The sequence below is a fragment of the Schistocerca nitens genome, chromosome 2, assembly GCF_023898315.1.
Source record: "Schistocerca nitens isolate TAMUIC-IGC-003100 chromosome 2, iqSchNite1.1, whole genome shotgun sequence".
In the NCBI taxonomy this organism is placed as follows: domain Eukaryota; kingdom Metazoa; phylum Arthropoda; class Insecta; order Orthoptera; family Acrididae; genus Schistocerca; species Schistocerca nitens.
In genome coordinates, this window is record NC_064615.1 from 36,479,881 (window position 1) to 36,503,744 (window position 23,864).

A 23,864-nucleotide genomic window follows, 5' to 3' on the forward strand; every position below is an offset into this window, starting at 1 on the left:
TGTGTCTTGTAATTCGTGATGGTTAATGTCTTATGGCAGGGTATCAACTGTTTGTTCTCAGGTAACAATCAAATTCTCTTGAGTGTTAGGTATACTATGAGCTTTGACGTTTGTTATTTAGATATTTTTATTACCATTTAGAATCTTCAATTTTGATGAAATTGCTTGTCTTTCTTTATAAGGAATGATGAAACAAATATACAGAACATCAAGCTACTATGCAAGTGGATGGTATGTTCATCTTCTTTCCTTTAATAACTTTCCTGGAAATGAAGGGCGTATAGCGTTAGTAAAGGGAAACCTTACACCCTTTACGAGTACCACAATGAGCACAAGGAAGAGAATAAGCTTGTCTTTGAAAGGAAATACTAGTCAAATGTGTTTAGATCTGTAGACATGATACGGGCAGATATCTCAATGAAAATGTCTTAAGTGACAAAGTACTGTGGACAGAAAAGGCTGGGCCTAGCTACACTACTAACTTCAATTCACATAATCTCAGAAATTTGATAACAGACTAGCTGAGAGCAAAACTAAAAGGTGCATATATGTTATAAACCGCTATAACAGTCATAAGAAAACACGATAAAGATGACATGGCAGTTTCACATAAATATTAAAGAGCATTACTGAGAAAGTACAATTACCGTTGGGATTCAGAGTACACTTCGTAAGAACACCCTTGTGGCGTATGTAATCAAAAAGTGCCAAGCCGTGTGCAGTTCCAGCAGCCACAAGGCCCCAGTCTGCCTGCAATACAAGTGCTGTAACTGCCGCAGGAGGATGCAGTTGCAGTACAGAGCAAGGTTGGAAACCTGGTGCCAGAGACAAGGCACCAGTACGGGCAGTCAACTGGTCGTGTCCTTTCCAGACAAATCCATCACGATCCAGCACAATATTGGTTGTCGTCACCTGTTTAAACAAAAAGTATCAATTGTTAAAAAATTAACTGTAACATTACATTATGACAATGAATGTGTTCACATATGTAATTATGATGACGTCCTCAATCTTTAGCAGATTATATTATTTATTATTAAAACAGAACACAAAGCAGAAAGATAATGCTAAGAGAGTGTGTGTGTGTGTGTGTGTGTGTGTGTGTGTGTGTGTGTGGTGTGTGTGTGAGAGAGAGAGAGAGAGAGAGAGAGAGAGAGAGAGATTGGGGGGGGGGATTCATGTATCATGCAACCTTGCATCAAAATGCCTCAACAATGTATATGGGGGAACAGGAAAATCTTTTAGGTTAGGTTAGGTTAGGTTAGGTTAGTGTTGTTTTAACGTCTCGTCGGCAACGAGGTCATTAGAGACGGAGCGCAAGCTCGGGTTAGGGAAGGATGGGGAAGGAAATCGGCCGTGCCCTTTCAAAGGAACCATCCCGGCATTTGCCTGAAACGATTTAGGGAAATCAGGGAAAACCTGAATCAGGATGGCTGGAGACGGGATTGAACCGTCGTCCTCCCGAATGCGAGTCCAGTGTGCTAACCACTGCGCCACCTCGCTCGGTGGGAAAATCTTATATTTCACAGCTGCATGTAAGTAATGAACTTCCTCATTTTAAAACAGCCACAATATACAATGAATATTCTGATAAGGAAAAGCCACAAAAGAAAAAAATAACAAAAAACGCAACAACACATCTAGAAAAATAGGACTGTTTTACTTCAATATGACAATATTATGAAAAGGAAAGTTGCCACTCACCATATAGCAGAAATGCTGAGACGTAAGTACGCACAACAAAAAGACTATCACAAATAAACCTTTTGGCCAGTACGACCTTCTTCAACAATATATGATGCCCCCTCTCCCACCTGCCCTCACACAAAAACGCAGCTCACACATACGACTACAGTCTCAGGCCACTGAAGCCTGTTGCGCGCGCGCCCCTCCATCTGTTTTTGACGAAGGCCTTACTGGCCGAAAGCTTTATTTGTGACAGTCTTTTTGTTGTGCCTATCTGTGACTCAGCATCTCCACTATATGGTGAGTGGCAACTTCCTTTTCATAATACTGTTACAATTCATTTGTTCATGCATTAGCTGTAGACTAAAGTGAGCTTTTTCATTTTTCTAGAGCAAGTAACACCGCTCTCTTAAGTTTCCACTTTTTCTTTTACTTTGGATGCTGTGCATATAATACAGGGTGATTCAAAAAGAATACCACAACTTTAGGAATTTAAAACTCTGCAACGACAAAAGGCAGAGCTAAGCACTATCTGTCGGCGAATTAACGGAGCTATAAAGTTTCATTTAGCTGTACATTTGTTCGCTTGAGGCGCTGTTGACTAGGCGTCAGCGTCAGTTGATGCTAAGATGGCGACCGCTCAACAGAAAGCTTTTTGTGTTATTGAATACGGCAGAAGTGAATCGACGACAGTTGTTCAGCGTGCATTTCGAACGAAGTATGGTGTTAAACCTCCTGATAGGTGGTGTATTAAAAGTTGGTATAAACAGTTTACAGAGAATGGGTGTTTGTGCAAACGGAAAAGCCGCCAGGCAGCCCGTGACAGAGCACTTCATCACTGGCCTCCAAGAAGCCCTGATCTTACCCCCTGCGATTTTTTCTTATGGGGGTATGTTAAGGATATGGTGTTTCGGCCACCTCTCCCAGCCACCATTGATGATTTGAAACGAGAAATAACAGCAGCTATCCAAACTGTTACGCCTGATATGCTACAGAGTGTGTGGAACGAGTTGGAGTATCGGGTTGATATTGCTCGAGTGTCTGGAGGGGGCCATATTGAACATCTCTGAACTTGTTTTTGAGTGAAAAAAAAACCTTTTTAAATACTCTTTGTAATGATGTATAACAGTAGGTTATATTATGTTTCTTTCATTAAATACACATTTTTAAAGTTGTGGTATTCTTTTTGAATCACCCTGTACATGCATTTATGAGGTCATGTTAGTTTAGACAGCTGAACAGCAAATGTTGTGAGCCAGGAAAACGGGTGAGTGGATGACTGCAATGACTCTTTCAGTACAAAGTGTAACAGCACACTTGGAATGTAACAGGTTTTACAAGTTATTGCATATGAGAATCAACAGTTCAAGTAAAAGATGAACTGGCCACATGTGTACTTTAAGATCACCAAACTAATGAACTAGATTGCAACCACATACTTTTATTTCAAAAATACATTTTGGACAATGAATAATCTTAAAATCCGACTGCAAATGCTATCTTTTGTGTGTGCGGGAGGGGGGGATGTGTTTGATTTCTAGATAATTCTAGAGAAGCATTATTGTAGATTGATAACTGATACAAAACTGAATTTACACCAAACAAAACTGCATCACTACTGCATCATGCGTAAAATTCCCAATAAAGCACTAATCGATTGTACAAATAAACTAAATATTTTTCTAGAAAAGTGACTTGAGTTTTGTACAGCCTTCAACATTACACTGTGAATGTAGATGCAGAAAATACCACTTTCCACCAATGTTTGGAGTAGCTGTTAAATGTAAGTCACTGTGTAACTGTAACTGGTTGGATAAGTCAATTAGTACAATAACAGAACATTTTACAGTGTACTGTTGACCATAAAAATAATGGACAAAGTGATCTAAATGTTCTGCATCACGGATTAACTTTCCACGCAATATTATAAAGGCTGGGACAATGGTATAGTGTAGTGGTACATTGACTAATGGGACACACTTTGAGACAACCAATGGCAAAGTTAAAATTCCAATACATATGTGTGCCTTTTATAGTGAATAAGTTAGCAGTGACTATAAACAAACAGCTTAATTATGTTAACTGATTTCAATATGGAGCATATATAAAAACTACAACATTGAAAATAGTGGTCACAAGTGCCTGTTACATACAGTGACACTGGTAAACATTCTTTCGTTCAGTAAAGATTACATTTGTTCTGCATTGTTGCCCACCAATGCTTCGACCAACAAGGAGATGGTACACTTTTTTACTGCATCTTCATACATTCACTTTCAAGAGGAAAGCTACAGCAGCAGTATTACAGCTGTTTGGAGTCATGTAAAATGAATAGTAATCATTCCAGTGAAGAAGAGCAGTGGGAAGACATCTCTGTTTCGGAATCTGGTGATGAATCTTTTCAACTTTTGTCAAATTAAGAATAATGTGAGGAAGACACAGATACAGATTGGTCTCACGTGAGAGAGTAGCATGTTGTCAATCCAAAACAATGATTGTGCTCCTCCAAGATTTTCATTTTCTGCTAATCCTGGTTGTACGATTTCTTTTGCTGATGATGAAGTTAGAATATTTGAATGCTATTTTTATACAGATTTGCTGGAAATGATACAGGTGGAATTGCTAAATATATCAGCCAATGTGTTTCAACCATTGCCTGTAAAATTTTGTTCCCATCATGTGAAGAGCTTCAAATTTTTCTGTGCTCTAATTATTTTACTAAGTGTTTTACAGAAACCTGAATTGCAGATGTACTGGTCACGACAGGTGAGCATATCAACTCCATTTTTCAAGGGTGTAATGTCCTACAAGAGGCTTTGCCAAATAAAGTATCTTCATTTTTGTGACAATGAAGTATATGATGCCTCAAATCACCCAAATCCTAAGTTGAACAAAATCTGACCAATTTATGAGAACCTAGAAAATAAACTTAAAAGTTCTTATGTTCCTGAACGGGACATTATGGTGAGTGAAAGTTTACTTCTGTACAAGGGCAGATTGCCACAAAACTGATCATTTGAGACATCAAAGATCAGCAGCAGCTGCTGATGGACACCATACAGCTGGTAGAGTTCATTGAAAATAATCAGGCAACAAAATGAGTGCTCCAACAAAGAGCTGCTCGTTTTCTCTCAAATCCTTAAATGTATGATGAAGTGCTTCCAATACTTTTTTGTGCACCATAGTACATTTGTCCAATATAATGAGCTCACAATTGGAGCACTTTACCCACTTCAGAAATTTTGTTGTTATTGCATGTTTGTGTCTGAGCAACGGCAATTTCAGTACTGGATGTGGTGTTTGGCTACCAGCCAAAAGAGTTGCCACAATTCTACATGACGTGATTGTCAGTGCAATAACTGTTCATGATTTTACTGTTGCCAAAATGACTGAAATGGGAAAAGTTTTGCCTGTGCCTCCTGATGCATCTAGGAAATATATTCCACAGCTTTGGCTAGAAATTGCACGTGTAATTATGTCATGTGCTGTGTGTTGTCCTGGAAGCAATTTTGGAAGATTAGTTTGAAGGAATGTATCCAATTTGTTGACATCAAAGTGTATTTTTCACTGCAAATCACAATTAAAAATGTTCCTTGCAGATCATGTAGGCACATCCATTCTCAACAATACTAGTGCTCTGTTAGTGACTGCCAAATATATGTCCTTGGTCGAAACCAATGCCTCATTATACATGTATGATGTGAACTGAATGTCCAAATTTTGATCTAAAGCATGCAAACACTGTAAGATATATTTTTCCCCAAAGATATTTGGGGTTCATGGTGTTGGTTCCTAGTCATGTCCTAGTTCATGAACCACGGGCAACGTATGAGTGGCCAAGTAAGTGGTCCCGACAGTCGGGATACCAGTTACTTTGGAATAAGGCTGGGCATCTCTGACATATTCTGAGTCGTGGTCACCTTTGTGCTCATACGGCAAAGACTACCAAATCCACCGGTTAGTCCCTCAACCATTAGGGGTAAAACTCAATGGGACTTGGGGCAAGTAAGGCTAGCAACCTGCTTCCCTGGTACTTTAAATATGATGCTGACAACAATCAGAGCAAAATGCCTCTGACCTTTGGAGGTGACTGGAGTCCCACCTCTAACTGACAAACCAGGGACTCCTAACATACGACTTGGCAAACAAATGGTAATGAGATGGGGAGCTATTAATATCAATGGGGGCTACTCTGGGAAGAAGGTAGAGCTAGCAGAAGCTGCAAGTAAGATGGGGCTGGGCGTTTTAGCTGTTAGTGACATTCGGGTAAGGGGTGAGAAAGAAGAGGAAGTGGGAGAATACAAGGTTTACCTGTCAGGAGTCAAAGCAGGAATAGCACAATGGAGTGTAGGGCTTTACATCAGGAAAGAAATAGAATCCAGCGTAGTTGCAGTAAGGTACGTAAACGAACGACTGATGTTGATGGATTTGACAGTGTCTAACAAGAAAATTAGGATTGTGTCAGTATATTCGCATTGTGAAGGGACAGATCAAGATAAGATGGATAGTTTTTATGAGGCACTCAGTGATGTAGTTGTTAGAGTAAAGGACAAGGGCAGTGTTCTGCTCATGGGTAATTTTAATGCCAGGATTGGAAATAGAACAGAAGGGTATGAAAAGGTTATGAGTAAATTTGGAGAGGATATGGAGGCGAACAGGAAACAACTCTTGGATTTCTGTGCCAGTATGGGCTTAGTAATCACAAACTTTTTTTTAAAACATAAGAATATTCACTGGTATACTTGGGAAGGCAGGGGAACCAGATCTGTCATTGACTATATAATAACAGATCAGGAATTCAGGAAGGCTGTGAGGGGGACACGTGTATTCAGGGGATTCTTTGATGACACTGATCACTATTTATTCTGCGGTGAAATTGGTATTGTGAGGCCGAAAGTGCAAGAGGTCAGGTCCATATGTAGGAGGATAAGAGTGGAGAAACTTCAGGATAAGGAAATCAGGCACAAGTACATAACAGTAATCTCAGAAAGGTACCAGTTAGTTGAATGTAGTCAATTACAAACATTGGAAAAGGAATGGACAAGGTACAGGGACACAGTACTAGAAGTGGCTAAAGAATGTCTTGGAACAGTAGTGTGTAAAAGTAGGATGAAGCAAACAGCTTGGTGGAATGACACAGTCAAGGCAGCTTGTAAAAGGAGAAAGGTGTATCAAAAATGGCTACATACTAGAACTCAGGTAGACAGAGAAAGTTATGTTGAAGAGAGAAACAAAGCCAAACAGATAATTGCAGCATCCAAGAAGAAATCTTGGGAAGGCTTTGGAAACAGGTTGGAGACTATGGGTCAAGCTGCTGGAAAACCATTCTGGAGTGTAATTAACAGTCTTCGAAAGGGAGGTAAGAAGGAAATGACAAGTATTTTGGACAGGTCATGAAAACTGCTGGTGAATCCTGTGGATGCCTTGGGCAGATGGAGGGAATATTTTAAAGAGTTGCTCAATGTAGGTGAAAATACGATCAGTAATGTTTCAGATTTCGAGGTAGAATGGGATAGGAATGATGTTGGAAATAGGATCACATTTGAGGAAGTGGAGAAAATGGTCAACAGATTGCAGTGCAATAAAGCAGCTGGGGTGGATCAAATTAAGTCGGAACTCATCAAATACAGTGGAATGTCAGGTCTTAAATGGCTACACAGGATAATTGAAATGGCCTGGGAGTCAGGACAGGTTCCATCAGACTGGACAAAAGCAGTAATCACACCAATCTTTAAATACGGAAACAGAAAAGATTGTAACAACTACAGAGGTATCTCTTTAATCAGCGTTGTGGGTAAAATCTTCTCAGGTATTGTTGAAAGGAAAGTGCGAGTATTAGTTATGGACCAATTGGATGAAAATCAGTGTGGGTTTAGGCCTCTTAGAGGTTGTCAGGACCAGATCTTTAGCTTGCGGCAAATAATGGAGAAGTGTTAGGAGTGGAACAGGGAATTGTATCTATGCTTTATAGATCTAGAAAAGGCATATGACCGGGTTCCTAGGAGGAAGTTATTGTCTGTTCTACGAGATTATGGAATAGGAGGCAAACTTTTGTAAGCAATTAAAGGTCTTTACATAGATAGTTAGGCAGCAGTTAGAGTTGACAGTAAATTGAGTTCATGGTTCAGAGTAGTTTCAGGGGTAAGACAAGGCTGCAACCTGTCTCCACTATTGTTCATATTATTTATGGATCATATGTTGAAAACAATAGACTGGCTGGGTGGGATTAAGATATGTGAACACAAAATAAGCAGTCTTGCATATGCGAATGACTTAGTTGTGATGGCAGATTCGATTGAAAGTTTGCAAAGTAATATTTCAGAGCTAGATCAGAAATGTAAGGACTATGGTATGAAGATTAGCATCTCCAAAACAAAAGTAATGTCAGTGGGAAAGAAATATAAACGGATTGAGTGCCAAATAGGAGGAACAAAGATAGAACAGGTGGACGGTTTCAAGTACTTAGGATGCATATTCTCACAGGATGGAAACATAGTGAAAGAACTGGAAGCGAGGTGTAGCAAAGCTAATGCAGTGAGCACTCAGCTACGATCTACTCTCTTCTGCAAGAAGGAAGTCAATACCAAGACTGAGCTATCTGTGCACCGTTCAATCTTTTGACCAACTTTGTTGTATGGGAGCGAAAGTTGGGTGGATTCAGGTTACCTTATCAACAAGGTTGAGGTTACGGATATGAAAGTAGCTAGGATGATTGCAGGTACTAGTAGATGGGAACAATGGCAGGAGGGTGTCCACAATGAGGAAATCAAAGAAAAACTGGGAATGAACTCTATAGATGTAGCAGTCAGGGCGAACAGGCTTAGATGGTGGAGTCATGTTACACGCATGGGAGAAGCAAGGTTACCCAAGATGATGAAAGATATTTTTGACTGGATGGGATGTACATTGTCATTACCATTGCAAATAACATACGTATTTGCTGTCTTGAGTAGTATTTGATACTTCAGTCAGTGCAGTGTCCCAATGTGCATCTTCTGAAGATTTAATTCTTGGAGAGCTCCATGATAAGTGACACATGCTTGACAGTTTACAGTTCTAAATTTTTTGAGGTAGACTGGTCCACATAAGATGGTAAAGATTAATTGGAAGCAAAACCAATACACATTGTTTGGGTGAATAGTGCACAGATAGCCTGACATGTTGGTCAAATTTAAATGGGATGTCCTGCAAATGCCTTACATTGTTTGCAGTGTTGAAGCTTTTTTACTGATACATACAGTATTATGAAATTCCAGAAAACAGCAGCATCTTAGCAATCATTATCCTTGCACAATGAGAAAAATGCAGTTAACATTGTTGATGGTGGTGACAATGCTCTTACACAAACATTTTCTGATGAGAAGTATGCATACTGTCCATTTTCAATGTGCACTGCCGAATGAACGACTGTGGGATTTTATTCATTGATTGGAAATGATAAAATGCGCTATACTGCTTCATTGATACTAATGTAACGTCCCAGTTGATACTAGCTGATTTCACAGATAGATGCTGATGCATTTCCTACTTCAAAAACTGCCATATCATTTCCTTCACTGGCTTATTTGTAATTACAATGAATTGCAGTACTTGACATTTATGACTGCTTTGTACAGTTTCGAACACCACTGAATACAGTATGTCACAATGATTATAACACCACTGTTTTGTACTTTTAATGCGATGGATTTCCCACCATCTTGATTTGATCACTAACAGAGTGGGTATTCATCATAGACTCAGCAAGTTAGTCTCTTGGGTTTCATTTCATGAATTTCTTACCAGACACACAGAGTGAATTATTGTTGAATAAACCACATGGACCATAAATCATGTTTCTGCTGACAACTTCAAATACGGCTGAATTACTGTCAGCATCAGATATTTCTACCAAGATGACACGATAATTTTACCATCGTGTAACTTTTTTGACTGACAATATACACTATGGAACTTCGTTTGAACACACACAGAAGTACGACGATCTCATGATTCATGATGATGGTCCACTTAACAATGCTATTTTTTATTTCATCCCAAGAAGGAATCCTTGTCAATCTAATAAAGAATGTGGGAAGCCATCAGAACGAATATGCCATTGCCTCTTGTTCATATTCATGCATGTGCCATGAACTCCCTGTAAATGTGGCTGGTAGTATGATTATTTTCTCCAATTCATTGCGATTTAACAATTTCATTGTGTACATGCATGTAATCTACAAGGAGGCAGCCAGTCTGGGGGGTATTTGGGATTTTTTGCCACCGAGTCTTTCACGTATTTTCCTGCTATGACTTCATTAGTACCTACATGCCAGCCCAACCTGTCCTTCAGGACACAGGCAGTTCATTCCAGTAAAGGCTGCCGAAGACAGCACCACGCCATCCTATCCAGTGTCTCTGCTGAATAAATTGGCATATCTACATCAACAAGTTAACCAACAGCAAATGTGGGAGGTGAGTCACACGTCTGGGTGCTGGAATGTCTGCGAGGACAGAGCACAGTTGCAGACACACAGTCGTAACTCCAGACCTTAGCCAGGATGGATGGCTTCTGTCATCCACCCCTGGCCATATTCACCAGGACTAACCACCATGCAAACAAACATGAACAACCACCTCAAGTTTCCTATTCCATTCATTTCTTTGTTCAAAGGAAGTCGAGCTCTACCACCACCCCCAGGGGGCCCTTCCTTATTCCACCATTCAGAATATATCCCAAGATTTCTTTAATTAACTCTTTTACTGATGCCTTCCTTCCAATGCTCATCTATCTCGCTCCACTTTCTGAGTACTCTTCAGAATGCATCTTGGTTTAATTTAATCAACTGTAGAGGAGACATTTGGTTCCAATTTTCACAGAAATATTGACACTACAATGGAACAATTGTTGCCATTTCATGATAGGATTTTCAGCATTTGCACCAATCATCAATCAATATGAATTGTAAGTAATGGTGCCAACTTTCTTACTCACTTCCTCATCTGTTTGTATTTCTGAATTTAATGTTGAAATATACATCCTCTATTTGAAAAAATAACATTAGATAATGCAAAACTTTGTACAAGCAATAGGTTTCTAGGACTTGCTGAACATCACCATTTCTGCAGTAAAGATTTATAGCATATGAGTAGAATTCTTCACCAATTACAAAACAATTACCACTTTAACAATTACTGGTTCACTGTATTGCTTTCATGTTGGCCGAGAGCTGTTCCCTCCGCTGTAACTACAACTTTGCAGTCACCGGCTGGAACTTGTTTGTTGAAGGGCAGTTCTGAACCATGTAATTAATTCAGAATGTTGATTGAATAAAGTCTGTAATGCAGCAACAATTTCTCATTTAGTGTCTGAAGTGAGTTGACAATGCTGATCGCTTCATTCATAAGCGTTTGTCATGACAAATTTGAAGCAACTTGAGCGATAGGGTTCGGCAGTGGTAGTGGTGATTCCGACAACTATAAAATTTGCTTCTGCCCTTCGGATCATGTAATCTCATGCTCTGAATGATGTAATCTGGAAACAAATTATCTTTGTGTATGTTTGTCAACAAATGTTTCCATTGGCTCGTATCACCTCATACCAAAGTTAATAAAGGTTTGGGCGGCGAATTTAATACTGGCAATTTTAATTTTCCACTCACGCAGTATATTCTTAGTGAACACTATCTTCCCCAGTGTCCTTCAGACTCCAAACTCTAAACACACTACCTAATTTCTCATACACCTTACCAACTTTATCCCAACTAATAATTAGTTCTCCTTTGAATGGAAAGTATACAAACAAATCTGCAGCACAGCCATGGGCACTTGCATGGCACCCTCCTACGCCACCCTGGGTACATGCCCTGTAGAGGAGACCTTCCTATCCTCCCAAAACGTTAAACACCTAGTCCAGTTCACGTTTATTGGTGATATTTTCATGATTTGGACTCAGTACCAAGACACCATTTCCTCATTCCATCACAAGCTCAATGTCTATCTCCCATATGCTGCTTATCCTTCTCAACCCAATGTGCCACCTTCCTGGATGTTTATCTCCTCCTCTCCGACAGCTCACAGTTCCAACAATACTTCTGTCTACATTAAACCCACCAACCACAAACAGCACCTGCATTTTGACAGCTGTCAGCCCTTCCACATCAAAAATTTCTTCCATACAGACTGACCAACCAGAGACCGCGTACATGCAAAGACAAGAACTCCCTTGCCCAGTATGCTGAAGGTCTCAACACGGTCTTCACAGACAGGCAGTAACCCCACCCCTAACCTAATCCGCACAAAGATTTCTCATACCATTTTCCCTGACACCCCAAATCCTCCCACCATCCCCATGAGCTAGGAATGCCCCCTTTGTCACCAAAAACCACCTCGGATTGGAACAACTGAACCGCATCCTTTGTCAGGGCTTTGATCGTCTATCATCATGCCCTGAAATGAGGGACATCCTAACCAAGATCCTTCCTCAAAGTGGTGGTCTGTCACCCAAAACATCCTAGTCCACACCTATGACACTCCCAATCCTAACCCCCTTACCACAGAGATCATACTCCTGTGGAAGACCCAGGTGCAAGACTTGCTCAATCCACCCACCCAGCAATTCATATTCCAGTCCTACATAGAAATGCTCTACTGCTATAATTGCACAGGTTTTTACATTGATACTAGAATCAACCGGTTATCCACCAGAATAAACAGCCACTGTCAATCTGAGGCCAAGAGCAAAATATAGACCATCCTACAACACAATATGCAGCTGAACATAACATGGTTGGTTGGTTTAAAGATTAAAGGGACCAAACTGCAAAGGTCATCAGTCCCTTGTTTCAGAAACACACAGAGCACAGTGAACCATCCATTAGTCATTCGAAGCACTAAAAGAAAAATTCCGGGGGAAGAAAAGCCCCAAGGTCAATAATAAAGCAACATGGAAAATGGAGTACAGCAACAAAAACAACATAGAGAAGAAAGGCAGAAAGAATTAAAACTGTACAGCAGAGGATCGTGGCTTGCTGATCACGAAAATAAAAGGGTGAGCCAGCCAATCTGCAACACGTTAAAACCTCCAGCCTAAAACATTAGGGTGGAGTCGAATTACAACACAAAACTAATTAAAAGATACAGCACAAAAGAGGGAATGCAATAAAATTAGATGGACCTATAAAAGCCGCTTGCGCGAATAAAACTTAAACCCGATCTGCCATAGAGACATTGTCACCTAAAAGAGATGATAAATCACCCTGGAGATTAAAAGTTCGCCTGAGAGCGGTTAAAAGAGGACATTCCAACAACATATGAGCCACCGTCATGTGTGCACCACAGCGACAATGAGGGGGGGTCCTCTTGACGCAGGAGATGACCATGCGTCAGCCACGAGTGGCCAATGCGGAGCCTACAGAGAACAGAATCCCTGCGAGAGGCCCCCACGGAGGAACCCCACACAGTCGTGGTCTCCTTTACTCGCCGCAGCTTGTTGGGTGCAGACAGAGTGCGCCATTCGTCTCCCCACATCCCAAAGACCCGAAGGCGCAACACCGATAGGAGATCAGTTGCCGGGAGGCCGATCTCCAACGTCAGTTTGCGGGTAGCTTCTTTGGCTAACTTGTCGGCGAGTTCGTTTCCCGCTATCCCAACGTGTCCCGGGGTCCATATGAACACCACCGAACGTCCACGTCGTTCAAGAGCATGAACGGTCTCCTGGATGGCAACAACAATGGGATGGCATGGGTAGCACTGGTCAAGAGCCTGTAGACTACTGAGAGAGTCACTGCAAATGACAAAGGACTCTCCAGTGCTGGTACGAATATGCTCAAGGGCACGAAAAATGGCTGTTAGCTCTGCGGTGTAAACACTGCAGCCTTCCGGCAAGGAGCGCTGGTCTACATAGTCCGCATGAGCATAAGCGTACCCCACACGGCCATCAACCATTGAGCCATCTGTATAGGTCACCTCCGCGTCACGGGATGCGTCGAGGAGAGCAAGAAATTGGCGGCGCAAGACTGCGGGAGGAACTGAATCTTTTTACCATCGTGAGAGGTCCAGCCGAAGCTGCGGCCGACGAATACACCAAGGTGGTGTATGTGGGAGGACCTGAAAAGCAGATGGAAGAGGCAAAGACTAGAGTTCACTAAGGAGCGACCAAATACGGATCCCAATTGTATGGCCTGATCGCAGCCGCTGGTGTGGGATATGGACTGCCGCATTAGCGAAAAGGAGACGGTAGTTAGGGTGACGGGGCAAACAACGGACGTGGGCAGCATAGTTGGCTAAGAGTCGTTCACGCCGGACCTGAAGTGGAGGAACCCCAGCCTCAGCAAGTAGGCTAGTAACAGGGCTGGTGCGGAATGCTCCTGTCGCCTGTCAAACCCCACAGTGGTGAACGGGGTCCAGCAGTTGCAACGCTGAGGGCGACGCTAAGCCATATGCCACACTCCCACAATCCAGTCGGGACAGCACGAGGGCTTTGTAGAGCTGCAGCAGCGTATTACGATCTGCACCACAAGTTGTGTTGCTGAGGAAGCGGAGGGCATTCAGATGCTGCGAGCACTGACGCTTGAGCTGACAAATATGTGGAAGCCAAGTAAGCCGGGCATCGAACAGCAATCCCAGAAAACGGTAAGTGTCAACAACCCTGAGCATGGCATCCTGAAGATAGAGCTCAGGGTGGGGATGGACAGTTCGACGCCGAAAAAAGTGCATAACACAAGTCTTCTCAGGAGAAAAGTGAAACCCATGGGCGAGAGCCCACGTCTGCGCCTTGCGTATGGCTCCCTGCAACCTAAGTTCTGCAACACTAATGGTGGAGGAGCTGAAAAAGATGCAGAAATCGTCAGCATATAACGTGGGCGAGACAGACGACCCACTGCTGCTGCAAGGTCATTAATGGCCACAAGGAAAAGTGGCACACTCAATACAGAGCCCTGTGGAACGCCGTTCTCTTGGACATGAAGTGAACTATGGGATGTGCCAAGTAAAACACGGAATGTCCGAACAGATAAAAAATTCTTAGTAAAAATGGGTAGAGAGCCCCGGAGACCCCACCCGTGCAACGTGGCGAGAATATGGTGCCGCCATGTCGTGTCATATGCTCTTGAGAGGTCGAAAAAGACGGAGACGAGGTGTTGGCACCTGGAAAAAGCAGTGCGGATTGCAGACTCAAGGAAGACCAAAGTATCGGCGGTGGAACAGCCCTGACGGAAGCCGCTCTGGAACGGAGCCAGAAGACCCCGAGACTCGAGCAGCCAACACAGCCGTCGACTCACCATACGTTCCAGTAGCTTGCACAGAGTGTTTGTCAAACTGATGGGCTGATAGCTATCCACATTAAGCGGGTCCTTACCAGGCTTCAGAACCGGAATGATGGTACTTTCTCGCCACTGCGACGGAAAGACACCATCGCCCCATATGCGGTTGAAGAAGGCAAGAACACATCGCTGACAGTCCGGGGACAGGTGTTTGAGCATCTGATTGTGGATGCCATCTGGCCCAGAGGCTGTATCGGGGCACTGTGCCAGGGCACTTTAGAGTTCCCACAAACTAAATGGGGCGTTATACGCCTCAGGGTGGCGAGAAGCAAAAGAAAGCCGTTTACCTTCCGCCCGGCGTTTTAGCGCGCGAAACGCAGGCAGGTAATTCCCCGACGCAGAGGCCCGAACATAGTGCTGAGAAAAATGCTCGGCGATTGCATCGGCATCGGTGGATAGCGCCCCGTTGATGGTAAGCCCTGGGACACCTGTAGAGTGCTCCCAGCACTCCTGTTTCCACCTTTTGATGAGCCGCTGGACCTGAGCACGGAGACGTTTGAATAAAATGAGGTTCTCCAAAGACGGGTGCCGCTTATGTCGCTGAAGAGCCCGCCGCCACTCTTTAATGGCTTCAGGGACCTCCAGAGATCACCAAGGCACTGACTTTCGCCAGGGGCACCCTAACAAACGAGGAATGGTACGTTCTGCAGCGGAAACAATTGCTGCATTCAGTGTCTCAACCACCACATCGATGGTACCGTGGAGGAGAGATTCAACAGTGGCAGCAGAGGAGAACACTTCCCAGTTTGCCTTGCTAAATGCCCATCTGGGCAAGCGTTCATGGGAGCGACGCTGGGGTAGTGAAAGGAAGATGGGACAATGGTCACTACCACACAAGTCGTCACGGACTCTCCAGTGGACCGACGGTACAAGCCCTGGGCTGCACAACGACAGATCTATGACCGAGAACGTGCCATGCGCCACACTCAAATGTGTGGCGGTGCCAGTGTTTAAGAGGCAGAGATCGAGTTGGGAGATGTGATTCTCGACATCTCTGCCTCGGCCAGTAATCTTTGTCCCACCCCACAGGGGATTGTGGGCGTTAAAATCTCCCAGGAAAAGAAAAGGTGTGGGAAGTTGGGTGACAAGTGCAGCCAATTCTGTCAGGGGGACTGTACCACCTGGAGGAAGATAGACACTGCAGATTGATATGTCCTGGGTAGTCCTTACGCGGACAGCCACAGCTTCCGATGATGTTTGAAGGGCCACAGGAGCACTATATACAAAGGTAAGGACATACACACAGGCTCTACCTGACACACTATTGTAAGTGCTACGGTTGCAGTAAGAACCCCTGTATCCACAAAGAACAGGGGTCCGCATTGCCGGGAACCGGGTTTCCTGGAGGGCGATGCATAAAGCAGGTGTCACGCTTAGAAGTTGACGTAGCTCAGGTAGATGGCTAAAATAACCGCCACAATTCCACTGGAGGATTGTACAAAGCGTGTCCTGGAGGGGCACGAAGGCACTGAAAAGGCAAATTACTTCGCAAGGTCACAGGCTGCCACCGACCGAGTGGCGGACCGTTTCTGAGGAGACGGCGAGATCCAGGTCGTCAGGGGACGCAAAGAGGTCAACCTCATCCTCAGAGGCTGAGCTGACAGGAAGTGGTGGCACGGGAACCACTGGGTCCTTATTCTTCTCGGAGAGCTTCCTCTTCTCTCTCTCGTCTTTGGGAGGAGGGTTTGCTTGCTGGGAGGGCTTTCCTGACGCATTATCAGGAACAGAGGAAGAGCGTGAAGCCCTTCGACCAGCAGCTGGTGGCTTCTTCAGCCACTGGCTAGTGTCTTGTGAGACACTGGGGAAGTCCTCGGAAGGGACTCCCCCAAGGGACCCCTTCCGAAAAGTGAGTCCAGAGGAGGCTGTCGCGTCTCCGGCTGAGTAGCCGGAGAGGGCTGTCGCTTCTCCGGCTGAGAGGTGGGGGACTGATGTCCCCGGTTGTTCGGGCCGCACTGCTCCCAAACTGGGTGTTTTGGGAGTAGTGGAAGATAGAGTGGCCCCTACCAGCGGTGGGGCAGGTGTAACTTGACTGTTCTGTGGGCCAACCGAGAAAGGAGTCTTTGCAGGAACTGGTGGCGGCAGTGTTACAGCAGCATAACTCCTCGACATAGGTGTGGGGTTGAGCCGTTCTAGTTTCTTCCTCGCCTCTTGGTAAGTTAAACGGTCCAGGGTCTTAATTTCTCGTATCTTCCACTCTCGTGGTAGACTGCACAGTCTGGCGAGCAGGGAGAACAATGCTCCCCACAGTTAACGCAGGTGGGAGGTGAAGCACACGGAGCATTGGGATGCGAAGGTCGTCCACAATCTCAACACGTGGGGCCGGCAGTGCATCTGGAGGACACGTGTCCGAATTTCCAGCACTGGAAGCATCGCATAGGGGGCGGGACACAGGGCTCGACATCGCACTGGTGGATCACGACCTCGACCTCGACCTTCTCGGGCAAGCAGTCGCCCTCAAAGGCCCAGACGAAAGCACCGGTAGCGATCCTATTATCCTTCGGCCCCCTAAAGACATGACGGACGAAGTGTTCACCTCGTCGTGCCAGGTTCTCCCGTAGCTCGTCATCAGACTGTAGCAGAAGATCTTTACGAGAGATAATCCCCTGGACCAAATTTAGGGACTTACGGGGAGTGACGTTAACGGGTATGTCACCAAGCTTCTCACAGGCGAGTAATGCCAGTGATTGTGCAGATGAAGCTGCTCGTCTCAGAATGGCCCCGCTCCTCATTTTGGAAAGAGACGCCACTTCCCCAAACTTATCTTCGAGATGGGTCACACACAGTGAAGGGACTGTTACACATTCAGCCCGAAGAGAGGCTCAGTCCCCAAAAATGAATCCCCATCACTTCTGCTGCACACGAGGTATCGCGGTGAATACGGCTCCTGTCTGTCCGCAGCCCTACGTCCCTCCCAGAGTGTGGCTAGGGAAGGGAACGATTTGGGGTTATATGTCACAGCGTTAAAGTCTACTTTACCGCACTTAGAGATGTTGGTGGTCGTTCGACCACCAGATTGAGACTTCATCCGCTTCAGTGCAGATCGTCTGCCCCGATGCCACCCACTCCGACCAGGGGCTCTCCCCATGGGTGCCACCCAGCCGCAGCAAAGGCCACCTGGCAGGATGGCCGTTGCCGGGAGTCCCGATGCCCCGGAGAGACGGGCAGCTACTCCTCGGCTTACGTGGGGAGGTGGCAGCTCAGGCATCAGCAGTACGATCCCTGTGTCATCAGGGGGCTACAACCTAGAGGGTACACGACGATCCCACCACAACGGGCCGGCTACCGTGCCGGATGTCAGGTGCCGTGGGAAGTCCACAATTATCGTGGGTGCAGACGGTGATGCACTAAGGGTGTAACATACGCAACCCACCAGGTGTGTAAGCCCAAAATGATGGACGGTAGGAGCAGTTACGACGCCAAGACGATGAAGAGCACCGAGGTCTTAGGGCACAGAGGACTTATTGTGCACCACATAAGGTGTCCTTCCCCAAAAGGCTCGTACTTCTGTGGAATTTGGAAGAATGGAGGTCAAACCCTAATGGGGACCAACACATGAAAGGCCGAAACAGTTGAAACTCCTTTTAGTCGGCTCTTACGACAGGCAGGAATACCGCGGGCCTATTCTTACCCCCGAGCCCGTAGGGGGAAACATAACATGCTAGATTTCAATGGTTGCTATATGACGTATGCCATCTGCATCCTCCCCTCCACCAGCAGGTTTTCTGAACAGCGCAGATGCAAGTTATCCTTACAACACATTCTCCATTCTCAAAATTATCTCAGCCTCTATGTACAGTAACGTACCATCCCCAATCCCACCACCCAATAGTTTCTGCCCCTTCTTTCCTATCACCTCCTCTCTATTCACACCCCCTCACCCTCATTGTGTGCCACCCTCTGCCAACGCACCCATTTGTCTTTCCCCTGCCCCCCCCCCCCCAACTGCCCTATGGCCTGCTGCTGCTCTCCTTTCCCACTCCTTTCTGCCCCCCCCCCCCCACCTACTCCCCATCTCCCTGCCCCATAGCCTCCCAATGCTGAGCCTGGAGGCAGTCACATCATGCCTCCATCTAGTTCCTGCAGGGTCTGCCAAACAGTGCTCTTCCCTCCTCCCGCCTGTACACCATTATCTCTTCACCACCTCCTACACATTGCTGCTTTTGTTCAATGTGTCAGTTGCACTCCAGTCCGAGCTGCCAGAGATGGCAATCGTGTGTGAGGATTGCTTGCTTCTGTGAATGAATGTGCGCATTTTCTGCTTTCTGAAGAGGGCTTTGGCTGAAAGCTGAATGTGTAACAGTCCCTTCACTGTGGAATACATATAGAAGGGCCCATCCCCTCCCCCCATTTCCCCCTCAACCCCCTACCTAATTAAGATATGCTCCATGGAAAGAAAAAAACTTGGGGGATTTTCAAGATAATTAATGGGATTTCAGCGTAACAGCCCAGAGAACTGTGGTAAGTGTAATAATCCTGCCACGAAAATTTGTATTTTACAAAGTATTCGATGTTTAAATATATATTCCCTTGAAATTTTTTTCAGACTTCCTTCTGAGCAATATTTATAAACCCTTATTGTTTAAAGTGAGTATGTAATGTGCCCAGGGACATTCATTTTCAGTGTACAACTGTATTTTTCACGAGTTTTATTGAGAAATGGTAGCAAATGTATGGTTTTATGGGTTGGATGGTTTTTGACTGATCCAAAATGCAAAGAATTTATCAATGGCAACTGACAGTTCACGCACTCCCCAAGATAAACTACCACTTACAGTTGCTTCTATGATAAATGATTTTCTGTTCATTTTCTAACAAAATTTCAACAGGGTAGGACAATTTCTTAGTGACAGGCATGCTTCTGTTGACCATATAATGTTTTGCATCCAATAAATGAAAAAAATTCATTATTCTTTTACATACACAAGTAGTTGACAAAATAAGATTGGTCACTCACAGTGTCACAAGGAATCTATTTTCAACATCACAGGATACTTACATTGACTTCTGTTTCCAATGTATCAGATCCTATTTTTGCTACAATTACAGCTCCTGCTGTTCCCGCCACAGCAAGGGTGCCAGAAAATGGACACAGTGCTACCTTCTTCACAGCCAAGCGAGGATCATCCGAGTAGGGATCAAATGTTCCAACCTGAAAAATAATTGAGAATCCTGCCTCAGTGGAAACTGGATCAGAACTAATTTATGGTTGTGAAGTAATGGAATTTTTCTAGACCAGTAACATGTAATTTTTAGTATGAAGGAAACTGGGAGACGTACAAGACTGATTCAATTTTTCCCCATGTAACCAAAAAAACAAAAATAAATTACCAACCAAGTATTAGTGTTGGGAACCAAGGGCCACATCAATTATAAGAGCCATAGTAATGTAAATAGTAATGAGAGAAAGATGATGATATCATAAAAGAAGGTTGTATACCTGGAAGAATCCTGGCGATACTAATAGGTATCAGATAGATTATATAATGGTAAGACAGAGATTTAGGAACCAGGTTTTAAATTGTAAGACATTTCCAGGGGCAGATGTGGATTCTGACCACAATCTATTGGTTATGAACTGCAGATTGAAACTGAAGAAACTGCAAAAAGGTGGGAATTTAAGGAGATGGGACATGGATAAACTGAAAGAACCAGAGGTTGTAGAGAGTTTCAGGGAGAGCATAAGGGAACAATTGACAGGAATGGGGGAAAGAAATACAGTAGAAGAAGAATGGTGTAGCGGGACTTTGAATTTCGCCGCGCTACATTCGTTCCCTCAGATAAAAATATCCCGTCGCAGCGGTATGAGCGCTTGACGGCAGAGAGAAAATACTAAAATTGTTAACTCTTTTTTGTTTTTTATTCCGTTTCAATTGTCTCTTGATAGCCGTAGCTTAAGGCAGACGTGATCGGATGCTGACGTAAAAACTTAATGGCTAATCTTGATCTGATTGTAATGTGTAGACATTGTGGAAGTTATTAAGAAATTCGGTGGATGGAAGTAGCAAAGTGAATTAAATTGCATACAGTATCAAGATTATTTTAATTGATATAAATTAGTGATTCCTGGACTATTGCAAGATTTCGGAGCAGATTTTTTCACGCTGAAATGAAGGAGATTTTTTGAAGACGAGGACGCCGCCCGAAAGAAGATAAGTTAATCTGGTAAAGGATGATCTCTCGTCCACGCCACTTCCCCCTGTCAGTTACATTCTGTTATTCTCTGTTTCTTTTCAATAACTTTTGTAGTGAAAATTGGTTTAACTTTTGCTCAAAAACGCCACAAGGACCACCCCAAGAATAGCTTTTCCGAATAACGAAGTCTGATAGCTTTCTGTAATACAAAGTCCGATCTGCATTTCTTTCTTTCTTTACCTTTTTTCACGGTCATTCTTCTCCCATTTTTTTTTATTAAACACTACAACTGGCTCCCGCGACAGGACGCAATTTTCGGATGTGTCGTTTTTGAGCAAATTTGAAACTTTAATTTTTATTTTTTCCCAACAGAGAATAACCAAAAAATTCTGAAGTTTAAATGGTAACGAAAACACCAGCTTTATTGTACCTAAGCAAATGATTATACAACAATATTGTAAAGAATTTTTGTAACTAATTCAATCTGTTTTTCTTTTCATGGCATATATTGATGCAAAACTGTTATTGTGAGACCTTTTGGTGATTATCCGATGGAGATGTATTAAGAAAATCCATATTTTGACGAATACGATTTACGCGGAAGTGTTTGTCCAGCCGCTGGAGGACAGAAAATTTAATGGTGAGTCACACAATTATGTTTCATTCAAGCATTCAATAGCCAACTGCAGAATCCATTTTTCCATTTCCACACATCCTGTAGTTTTCTTCTTGTTTTTTCCAAAATTATCTATCTCTATTGTAGTTTGTGGTAATTATAGTATTGTTGTAGCTGCATATGAAGATCGTGAATTTGACCGCCAAACAGTCATTTGTTACGACAAATTTTGTCCGCCCTGCTGTGTCTTTCTCAACCATTGTTTGCAATAGAGCAATCATTTACACTGACGAGAAAATATTTCATCCTAAATTTGAGTCAAATCTTTATTAATCAGACTTATATTATTCCCTTTTTGACTTACGATTATACATTCTATTACAATGGAACGCGGTAAGGTAGAGATAGTTTCGGCAGATGAGTTGAGTGAAGTAGATTAATCGTTCAACCAACACGAAAGTCCGCGTTTCCCTCCATGGACCAGTTCACAGATCAATGCAATGATTTTGCCTCAAACTCGCAACATTTGTGATAATACACAGATGGCGACTTTAAATGACGAAATGTGGAATGGACGCGAGACTAGACCGTCAGCGCCATTGTTAACATCAATGTCAGAACCGAATATGAGACAAATTCAGCAATGTGACACAAATCGGACACAGGAAACTGACAAACTGGACCAACTATTAGAGTTATTTGCAGACATGAAACGAGACGTTAGTCAGAAAATTGACGCAAAACTGGACGCACTTGGTCAGGACTTTAAACAAAGGCTAGATAAAAGCGACGAAAAATTTGACGTATTAAACCGTACTATGACCGAAAATTTTGAACCAACGACAAAACAGATGACAGAATTAAATAACACCACTCAACAGCTCAGCCAGCGATTTGAGACATTGTCCGATCGAGTAACTAAACAGGAAGAAACTTTGGTTACATTCACACATGAAACAAAAAACAATATCGCCCGATGTGAGAATCAGTTAACACAAATAGTTAATGTGCAGCAGGAAGTGAACACCCGTGTGGAAGAGTTAGCTCAGGCCCACACTTCAGCTAGCTCCACCCAAGAAAAGTTGACTGAAGAAGTGGGAAATATTACCCAACAGCTCACAATGGTAGTTCTTGAACAAACCCACCTCAAAGAGAAGATAGAAAAATTAGAAGATCGAGCGGACCTCGCGTCACTAAACAACGACACCAACATGGCCGAAAGAATTGTACATGAATGTAAATTGTGTGACGACTATCTGGACAAAAAATTTGAAAGAATTACAGAAGACATACTTTCAAAAACAAAGACACATGTTAAAGACGAGACAAAACACATAGAAGACGAAGTGACAAAATTACGAGATAATGTTGTGCCATGTTTGGCGATTGGTGCAAATGCATCGTCAGGGAACGACAAAACAGCTAAAACCATGGCTAATGACACAGACAGAACACCTATTGTGGAATCACCTATTTCAAATCAAAATTACAATGTGCCGCTTTCTTTTCCACCAAACGAGCAATATTACGGTACGACACCTAGAGTAGCAAGTGACACAAACCACGTCAATACAGTTATGCCAACCGGCATGGCCGATGACACGTTTGTAAGACATGGGTATTTCCAGACATTTTCCAGTGAGGACAAGCACAAAGTCCACCCTATTGTGTTTATTAGATCTTTTGACGGCATTTTTCCACGTAGTTGGTCAGAAGTCGATAAAATCAGATACGTCACCAATCTCATGAGAGGACGAGCAGCTAAGTGGGGTGCCGCTATGAAACGGCGGTGCCTTACGTTTGATCAGTTCGAACAAGCCTTCTTGGACGAATTCTGGTCCGAGAATGAGCAACAGAGTCTAAGGAGAGAAGTGTGCAACCCCGAGACCTATGACCCTAAAAAGAGACATTAAGACAATACTTTGAGAGGTACCTAGACAAGACACTGTACTGGACCAAACCAGCCGACTTGCCAGCGATAATTGACACTTTAAAGAGCCACTTACCCTTTCCATACCGAGACAGATTAATAGGAGTACCGGAGAATGACGTTAAGACTTTCTTAAACTTCTTAGATCAAATGGACGTAGTTTACAGGGGCGATTCACGCCATTCAAATTTTACTCATA

The 23,864-nt window shown here is 43.6% G+C and overlaps 1 protein-coding gene across 7 annotated transcripts in view; it reads right to left on the bottom strand.

Moving 5' to 3' along the window:
- LOC126235704 (lethal(2) giant larvae protein homolog 1) overlaps positions 1-23,864 on the bottom strand; it is a 337,149-nt gene that overhangs the window by 147,942 nt on the left and 165,343 nt on the right. For all 7 annotated transcript variants that reach the window (XR_007544801.1, XM_049944464.1, XM_049944463.1 and 4 more), the window contains 2 exons: positions 19,984-20,136; positions 648-912 (listed from right to left, as the gene is read on the bottom strand). Coding sequence is in view for 6 of the 7 variants with exons in the window: in XM_049944464.1 (XP_049800421.1) it covers positions 648-912; positions 19,984-20,136 (418 nt within the window). In the remaining variant the exon portion in view is untranslated. The remainder of the gene's footprint in view (positions 1-647; positions 913-19,983; positions 20,137-23,864) is intronic.